Genomic DNA, 10290 nt, shown 5'->3' on the forward strand with positions numbered 1-10290 from the left:
CTCATCCTCGTTATCACCACTTGTAGAAGCGTCCGAATCATTTGTCCGAATCCTTGGATTAGCTCCAGGAATTTTAATTTCTGCTATTTTATCACAAATTATTTGTGCTTCCATTTCCATTTTATGAATTTTAATTAGTGTTTTATCAAATATACCTTTTTGTAGTTCACCGATGAAATTTATACATCTGTATCTGATAAACAAAAAAAAACATTAATCGCGGCCGTCTGTTTGCGAGTGAAAAAAAAAATGATTGTACTTACACATATCGGAATAAGTCCTCTTTGTCTTCCATGTTGTATTGTAATTTAATACATTTGGGCGTAATTTTACGCATGTGTTTGACCACAGCGTACATTTTCGCAGCGCTTTCTTTCATAGATGTTGCAGTAGTAGCTAGATTTTCAACGTCTTTAACTAACATGTCGCAGGCTTCCTCTAACAGTTTTAAGTCCTCCATTGCAAAAACGACTTTAACGGTAGCTCATAAATTGAGACTCCTTATATACTTATTAAAGAGATAATTTTTACGGTAAAAGTGTGAAAACAGATTTTATCTTCGAACGTAAGTTCCTGTTTTCCCTACATTATCACATGAAATTTTAATATATAAAGATCGTAAGTTCCTGTTTTTCCTCCATTATCACATGAAATTTTAATATATATAAAGATAAAGCATCTAATTTCACATATAAGTATATATATACATAAAGAAAATCTTTCACCCGCGCCGCGATATCAATTTCCGCTTACATTTTTACAGACTTAGCATGTAAATTAATGTGTTTACAAAATAAATTTCTCATTCGCGGCGCGATATCAATTTCCGAATGACCTCTCACCTACGTCGCGGTATATGTAGCGAATCTTCAGAATTAATATCTTGTATATATTATTACTTGCGAATATGTACTTCTTAATAACGTTTTTGAAGATCTCAAATAACGTTGTCTTACGAAGGGTTAATAAATAAATAAATATATATATATATATATATATATATATGTGAGCCTATTATAAGGCATGTAAATTAATGTGATTACATAATAAACTTCTCATTCGCGTCGCGATATCAATTTCCGAATGACCTCTCACCCGCGTCGCGATATCAAATACCGAATCTTCAGAATTAATATCTTGTATTTATATTATATGTATCATGAAATATTATTACTTGAAGATATTACGCTGTGTTTAAATAAATATATATAATATATTGCGAATATGTACTTCTTAATAATGTTTTTGTTTAAAGTCTATGTTTCATTGTACCGGGACGATGGTGGATATTATACAAATGCAACTTCATCATTGGCGCTAACGTCAAAGCGAAATCGTCACGTTCGCCTTGTCGACGCTCATTTTTAGCCTTTTACGAATTAACACCTTTACCGAGACCTCCCACCCGCGTCGCGATCGCTGAAAAAAAAAGGAACGCATCGCTCGTTACGTCGGTCACTCGCGCTTCGATCGGGCGGTGACGCTTATCGCTTCTCGAGGGTCAAGGGGTCGAGGTGGGAAACGTATCGTTATCTCTCGACGATGTCGCTCGCGCGCGTAATTACGTGCGCGATTATTATCGTCGTCGCGGTAAATTGTAAATCGAGTGAAAATGAGATTGCGATCAGTTATCTGCAAAAATATGGGTATCTGGATAACAGCGGTGCACAGCGATTTTCATCGTCCTACAACACCACGCAGGAGTTACATCGAGCCGTCTCACTGTTTCAAGAATTCTATCGACTACCAGGCGACGGCGAATTGAACGAAGAGACGCTGAATCGAATGGGTAAACCGCGATGTGGCGTCGAGGACATTTTGGAGCGCACGTTCGCTCCACTTTCGGACAAATGGCCGAGGAAACATCTCAAATGGAACTTTCATCTGGCCAACGATATAATCTTGAAAACAACTCGAGCCGCGTTCGATCTGTGGGCAGCGAATTCGTCATTGACGTTCGAGCGCGATTCGCTGAATCCCGATATTTTGATATCGTTTCGTGACGGGCGTCACGCGATGCTATACTCCCGACGAAACGAACCGTGTTCGTCTGCGTTCAGAGGTCCTAACGGAGATGTCGCTCACGCGTTCTTTCCCACCGGAGACCCCAATTTCGTCTCGGAGGTGCACGTAGACAAAGCGAAGACGTGGCACATACAGCTGACTAAGAATCCCCCGGGGACGTACAATTTACTTCAGACGTTGACGCACGAGATCGGTCACGCTTTAGGCTTGCCGCACACCTTCCGCGAAGATTCGATGATGTTCGCGTTCGTGCCTGAGAAGACATTCCCCGTTCAACTTACTCTAGAGGACGTTCTTTCCATTCAACACCTGTACGGCGCTAAAGAAAACGCTAAAGTTCCAAAAGTAATAACGACGACGACACCGACGACTACCACAACGACGACAACGATAGCAACGACGACTACGAAAGACGTCGAGATGGATCTGTGCACCTTGCGAATCGTGGATACCGTATTGATAACGAACGGTCGATTGTACATCTCGCACGAACGATACGTGTGGTCAATCGATATAGACGGGAAAACGTACAAGAAACCCTTGCTATTGACGGACTACATGAAATTTCTTCCTAAGAATTTCACGCGTCTGACGGCCGCGTATCAGACGCCCTCGGGCAATATCATGCTGTTCGCGGGCAATATGAGCTACATGATCACTTATCCGCGTCTAACGCTAGTTTCAACTTGGCCGAGATCTTACACAGATCTCGGAATTCCCGATACCGCCAGGAAGGTCAACGCCGTGCTGAACACGAACGAAGGACGAAGTTTCGTTATATACGACGATAATGTTGTGGGAGAGATAGACGATTGTTCGATGAATATCGTTAAGTACTACCACATCGACATGATATTTCTGGGAATACCTCACAGCGTATCGTCGGCCTTTCGATACATCGACGGTAATCTGTACTTTATCAGTAAAAACCGATTCTACAAATTCAACGAATTTACGAAAACTGTAACGGCATCCGGCAAATTTGATCTTGGGATCTTCGGTATTACCTGCCCGAGACAGGGACTGATGATGCAACTGCGAGATCTATTGAGTCGATTCGTTCGAATTGACGCGAGGGAGACGTCGAATAGAGAAAAGGAAGAATAGAACGATTCGACGTATCCCCTCCTTTACATATCACTCTTGAGAATGTTAATGAAAAGAGGGGGAATCGAATTTATCTCTTAAAATATATTTCGTCTCAATTTTCCTCGAACGACTCATTCTCGCGTGATCCGCCAACTGCACCGCGACAACGGACAAAAAAAAGAGAGAGAGATGTGTTCGACGTTACACGCCCCGTATTTCGAACAGCGCCAATCCGACGACGATCTCGAGAACGGCGTCGATAACGCGAAAAGAAGAAGAAGAGCAATTGACGAGCAATCGATGGAATTAGAGACTCCGTTTTTGAATCGGGACAACGTCGACTGCTGGAAAAACATGTGGTGAGTTCGCGACGATCCCGTATCGCTCGCCTACGATATAACAATAATTTTTTTTTTATTTTTAGTCACAGCAACGACGACATCAGTACATCGAAACGTGACGCCAAACGTCATCCGGTGCGAATTCTGGAAAGAAGATACCTATTAACTAAGACGGGGTATAAATTCATAGACGTCGGTATCACAGCCGTACTCCCGTGTTACATACACATCGTCATAGGAGATTGTCACGGCAAGGAGATCTCACTCTCGCCCGAAACGTGGAAGGAACTCATCGATCGTAAACGCGCGGTGTTGTCCCATCTACAGCGCGGAAAGAACGAGCGCGCTCCACCACCGATGTGCTTCGAAAACGGAAAACTAAAATTACGATTTAGCAAGATTAACACTCTGTCGACCCTACGCCTGGAAACGTCCACGACTCGTATGATCGTGTCGACGAACACCGTCCTCCTCATGTTCGACCTAGAACTTTGCGTCAACAGCCTCGTGAATTCGTTGCGCGCGATCATCGACACGATCGACGCGAAGCTGACGCGCTTCGTCGCTATTGCGGCCACCGTGACGGATCCCGCGAACGTCCCAAGAGCGATACGCGAGAGCGAATTCTTCGATCGCGATGACATCGTTGACTGCGAGTTAGTCGCTCTGTGCTTCGGGAATATTGAGAAATTATTGTAATCACATATTATTATTATTATTATTATTATTATTATTATTATTAAAAAAATAAAGAGAGAAAAAACCCCCCTATGGAATCTTGTTCGATTATTTTTTTCTCCTCCTCTTCTCCAATAGAATCACATACGGATAAAGGAAAAAGTATGACTGCGAAGGTTAGAGAATGATAAAACATATATTTTGTTTTTGAAATACACATAAGTTTACATTAAGGCGAACAAAAAAAATATGTATAGAACTATAACACCGCCGTTTTATTTATCCATGAGTTATGCGAACTGTTCATTCCTAACCACTTCACGTATACGTCGTCGCCTCGCCTGCGCAACACTTTCTCCACGAGATAAACGTCGGGGTCGGAAACTCGCAGCAACTCATGCTCGTAAAATCCTCCGGCTATCGGTTCCCCGCGGTAGTCTTTCAACGTCACAGGATTGGTACGTTGTACTTTAGCGACACGGAAGATCTCGGTAGTCCAGTTGGGGGTGTAGCCCTTTTCGAACAGCGTCTTGAATTTGCTCACGCGCACCGGATCGTTCACCCTAAATCTACCCGGAGCGGCGATCTTCGCGCGACTGTACACTGTGGACAAGAGCCTCTTGGCGACGGCGGGTGTCACGTCCACCGGTCGCATCCCAATCGTTCTATGCCTGCGGTGGTTGTAATTCGTCAGCAGACGGGGCAGCGCCTCGACCCACGCGTACGATCCGTTGAGCGTGAAGAGTTTCCACATGTCGTTCTTCAGCGTGCGATTGAATCTCTCCACCACCGACGCCTTCATCACCGAGTACGTCGAGTAGTGATTTATATCACGTTTTTTTATAATCTCTCGCACATTAGCGTTGTAGAACTCCTTTCCCTTGTCCGTTTGCAGATTCCTCGGATATCGCGCGTCCTTGCGAAATATCCTCGACAGGGCCGCGGCTACTTCTCTTCCGCTTTTGCTCTTGAGCGGTAACGCCCACGCGTACTTGCTCAACACATCGATAACCGTTAGTATGTAATAGTAACCCTTGTTGTGTCGCGCGTAGGGACGCATCTCGACCACGTCGGCCTGCCACAGATCGTCGTAACCGCGCACCACGACGCGACGTCGTGGGAAGTTTCTCCGCGCCGGTGCGTGCAGCTCCTCCACAAGTCTTCGCTTCTCGGCACTCATCGTTGCGCGCGTGTATTCCTCTCTTGACTGCGCAAAAAAAGACGGCTCATTACCTCCTTATTGACCTTTTCCCCTGTTACCGCGAATGTTCGCTATCTCTCTCTCGAACGATTCCTTCGTCACCATCGCTGTTTCAATCTCGCGGAATTTGGCTAGAAAATCGTTCATTGCGATCTGCGCGCCGAGTACCTGCCCCGTCTGCGTGGATTTAGAGTTTTCCAAGTTCTGTATCTGGTTTTCAATCCCCTCGAACTTGGCCAGAAACTCGTTCATCGTGATTCTGAGTCCGCTCATAACGTTGTTTTCAGTCTCCTTGAATTTGCTCAACGTGGTTCTGAGTCCGTTCACGTCGCCGTTTATCCTATCCACCTCACTTTTCACCGACGACAACGATTTATCGATCTCCTTTCCCAATTCTTGAAGCGCGCGTTCGACGTAACTCTTGTTCGTCGCGTCGCTGTCGATCTCCGGCGCGGCTAGACGTCGTAGCTTGCGCTCCCTCGCATCGTAGGAATCCTCGTTCAAGCAAAGCGCGCTGTCTCGTACGTAGTTCCGCAGGGAGTCGATAGAGAATCGCGATCTTTCCGTCGCGAATCCGCCGCCGTCGCCGCGTTTCCTCAGAGGTACATTCCGAATTTGTTCACCGACATTGCGCCGATCTCTCGTCGAGAAACGTACTGCCGTCGCGATCGACGCGACATCTCAATTTATAATCAATCCGATCTCGCGAAGCTCCTCGATTATCGACTGAATCTCGTTACCGTGCGCGTCGTTGCCCGCTTGACGAGAGGCCTCGAGTAATCGCAGACGATCCACCAATTCGTTAGGAACGTCCCAATAAACGTAATCCATTGTATTGTCGTTCAATTTCATAATCGACGGTAATCTGGTCACGCCAGCACCCTTTCTGTTGCTGCCGATTCTACCGCGCGATACCAACGGAGCGATGATTTTCGTGTATTTTTGTCCTCTGTTGCCCATGATGGGGTTAAGAGCATTATAATCGCATCTGTAAGCGTTTGTCGCTAACAGTATATTTCTGTATTTTTGCATGTCGTCCTCGGTGTAAATTGCACCATCGGGATATCTCTTGAAGATTAATTCGTACAAGCCGGGCGTGCCCGTGTATCTCACTCCGTCCACGATCAGGGAATCTTCCGCGTTCACCTTGAACTGTTTGTCACCGAGCATCGTGCCGTCATTCCCGACGTACACGCCGTAAACGATATCGAATTCATTTTCTGGGTCCCCGTTTAGAAGAGCGCCCACGTATCTTTGTCCCAACGGACCAAATTGACTATGCAGTTCCTCGTGACTCTGCGGCGCTTGTAGAACGTCCCTTACGGGTGTTTCGGGGGAGGGCAACGGCGACGCGAAAACATCCAGCTCCTCCCCCATCCGCTCGTGCAGCGATAATTTTCGCGGTTTCATAGGCGTGGAGTGGATCGGGAGCATCTCTGACTCAGCGCTCGTTTGTTTTTTCCTCTTCTTAGGTCTCGATATTATTTTTCGCGCGACTTTTCCTTCGTCGTCGTCGTCTTCGTCTTCGCTTTGCTCGCGTTTTTTTTTAATAACGAAATCTTTCGTCGTCGCCGCCGCCGCCGCATTGTCGTTCTTGGATTCGCCTTTTTCGACGTGTTCAACGATTTGTTTCAACGGGTCGACGATCGGTTTGAATTGTCTCTCGAGAGCCATCTCGTTCTCTATACTGCCAGTTTTCAACGCTCTGTATTTTCTGCGTATCGACGCGCGCGTTTTAGCGATCTGCCGCGCGGTCTTCTCTCGGTCAACGGTGTTTTTCGCGTCGCTCATCGCTCTCGGAACGTTCGACAGCTACTGGTCGCTCTACAGTACGGCAAAGTCGTTGAATCCTCGTTTGTATCTGCCGTTTTGTAGCGCGCTGTCCTTGTCTATCACCACGAACCCGTACCTGCGCTGCCAACACTCGCGACACAACGCGCAGAAATCTTCATACGACATATCGGGGCTCACGTGTTTTAGATTAGTTCCGTCTTGTCTAAACAGGATCAACAGATTCGCGTTGTCGCGTATTAGATGCTTCGGTACTTTAGCGTACGTTTGACAGAGGTAAAAACAATCGATATTTGAATGTCGACCCATGGAGAAGTACTCCCTGATTGCGTCCTATTTGTCACAGGCCACGTCGTCGAACACGAATATCGAACTGGGGAGCGCCTCGCTCGGCGGCACGACGTCGCGATTATTGGAGAACGCGCGATAACCGATCTCGTCCATCGATTCGAGCAGACTCTCGAGGTAACGATACTTCGGCTGATGGAGAGATTTCGAGTACACGTATACGTTTTTGAAACGCAGACCGTGCGGACTTTCCAGTAAGCTTATCAACACGTTTGTCTTACCGCAATTGGAAGGACCGCAGATGACGCAACGTATCGCAATCGGTAAAAGAGGACCGTGTCGACGCATTTCTCTCGACGTTAAACCCGACGTCAGTCGCGTCTTGCAATCGAGATTCGACACTCCTATCGCCGACGGTTGTCTCACGAATCGCATTGTTACGCGCGTGCGCGCACACTTGCCCTATTTATACGTACGTTCGATCGGTATACGCCCTCAGTTATCGCGATGTTTCTCGTCCTGGCGGATAAACGCGATATTCTCGGTCTGTCCGCCGAGCAACTGAAATTCGTGCCGAAGATTTTTCTGCTGCGCAACTTTTCCGATTACGTCGATCGACTGTGGGACAAATTGCCCGTTCATCTGAGGACGGATCCCGACGTACGGGACTGTCGTCCGTGTTTGGAACATTACAATCGTCCGTGGCAGAGAACGCACATAGACGGTCCACCATCGCTCATAAGGGATTGCGGCGCATGTCGCGCGCAGCGGTGCGAAGCACTAGCAGTGGCCTCCTCAACAGAGCGATAAACGCGCTACCCGTCGAATTACACATACCCGACTATCAATTCTGCGGGCCGGGTACTCGTCTCGCCAAGCGACTAGCGCGCGGTGATCGAGGTATCAATCCGTTGGACGAGGCGTGTCGCGAGCACGATATCGCTTACTCGCGAAGCGGTGATCTCGCAGATCGACACGACGCCGATCGAGCGCTAGCCGAAAAGGCGCGCGAGCGTATCACGGCGAGCGACACAACCCTTGGCGAGAGAGCCGCCGCGACCGCCGTATGGGCTGCTATGAAAACAAAAACGAAATTGGGCATGGGCATGAGAAAGGGGAAGAAAGGAGCGGTAACGAGGAAGAAAATTCTCCCATTGGCGAAACGCGAAACCCTTTCTACCGATATTGGGAGCGCTCGGATCCCTGATCGGTGGAGCGACTGGCGTGGCCAAGGCGGTGAACAACAACAAGGCCGCTCAACGTCAGCTCGAGGAACTGCAACGTCGCAATCGCGCGTTGGAGGGTCGCGGACTGTATCTCGCGCCGTACAAACGCGGTAGTGGCGTGACGAGCAGAAGACGAACGAGAACGGGTAAAAAAAAACAATCGCCAAATAAGACACTGATGACGCTCGATTTGCCAACGTTCGGTGTCACGACGAACGAGCAATTGAATCGGTCCGCGCGCCTTTCGCGCATACCTTTCTTTAGGGGCGTGTTTATGCGCGACGCGTTGCCGACGAAAGTGCGTCGCGACGAGAGCGGAATCGTGAATCTCGACGACGAGGAGGGCCCGGGTACGCACTGGGTCGCCTATGCGAAGAGGGGCAACAACGCGATCTACTTTGACAGTTTTGGAAATCTTCGACCCCCGAGGGAACTCGAACGATATCTCGGGAGTGACGTGAATATCGTGTACAATTGTCGTTCGTATCAGACGTTCGATCAGAGCATCTGCGGTTAATTGTGTCTGCAGTTCCTCCGAGACGTCGACTGGAAACGTCTCTGACGATGAGAGAAGGAGAAACAATCTCGCTATGTCGCTGACTCTCTCGCTATCCGGAAGAAGCAGCGTCTTCTCAGCCAGCTACTTTCCCGCTCTGGATCTGAGCGGCGGCGAATACGAGATAGGCCTCGCGAATTTCGAGACGTACAACACGATACCGAACATTGACTTCACGAACAATGGATTTTACTTTGACAACAACGACGTGATCGCTATTCCCGAAGGATCGTACGAACTGGACGCTATAGATAGATACCTGAGAACAGCTATCCTCCGCAAGAAAAGTACGAAGAAGAAAGACGATTACATATACGTGGACGATAACGATGACGACCGCGAGAAAAGCGAACGCTCGATAATTTTACGCGCTAACGAGAACACTATGAGAAGCGAGATCAAGTGTGCCTATAGAGTTGACTTTACCAAATCGAACAACGTTGGCTCTTTGTTAGGTTTCTCGACACGTCGCGTACTCGAGCCGAATAAATGGCACGCGTCCGACAAACCGGTGAATATTATGCGCGTGAATATCATTCGCGTGGAATGCAACGTCACCGCGGGAGCCTACAGCAACGGCAGGCCGGCACACACGATACACGAATTCGCGTCGAACGTTCCACCGGGGTATAAGCTGTCGGAGACTCCGACGCAGATCATTTACCTTCCGGTCATCGCGCGGAATGTCACCGATATAACGTTACGCGTCGTGGATCAGATCGGACAATTGATCGACTTCCGCGGAGAGGAGATAACGGTTCGACTACACGTGCGTCGCAGAAAATAAAAATACAACATTGGGGGCGGATATGTGCGTGCGCGAAAGATGCTCGTTTTGAACGACTCGTTCGCAAGAGCCGCATCCGTCATTGCACCGCGAACGTTATCGTTCGGCGCTCCGACGAAAGGAACGCGCAGACCGATTGTAAGAGAGAAGAAGAAGAAGAAAAACGGACTGAGCGCTGCGAACGTCGCTTTTCTACGATCTCTGGGATTCGTCGTGAGAAACAATCATGACCGACATCCTGAGTATCGGAGGTGAGCCGATCTTCGACGATCGCATCGTCAAGATCGAGACACACACTTACAATCCAT

General features: G+C 48.0%; 1 protein-coding gene across 1 annotated transcript; it reads left to right on the forward strand.

Moving 5' to 3' along the window:
• The first annotated feature begins 1542 nt into the window (after nucleotides 1–1542).
• Nucleotides 1543–3132, forward strand: LOC112461322 (matrix metalloproteinase-2-like). The gene has a single exon (XM_025026524.1). It carries the CDS (start codon nucleotides 1543–1545, stop codon nucleotides 3130–3132), a length of 1590 nt encoding a protein of 529 aa, XP_024882292.1.
• Nucleotides 3133–10290: the final 7158 nt, after the last annotated feature.

Source organism: Temnothorax curvispinosus, unplaced genomic scaffold (assembly GCF_003070985.1).
Source record: "Temnothorax curvispinosus isolate PA1 unplaced genomic scaffold, ASM307098v1 QBEX01011258.1, whole genome shotgun sequence".
NCBI lineage: Eukaryota > Metazoa > Arthropoda > Insecta > Hymenoptera > Formicidae > Temnothorax > Temnothorax curvispinosus.

What these genes read in the sequence shown, in the direction of transcription:
- LOC112461322 (XM_025026524.1), top strand. Translation starts at nt 1,543, where the DNA reads ATGTCGCTCGCGCGCGTAATTACGTGCGCGATTATTATCGTCGTCGCG.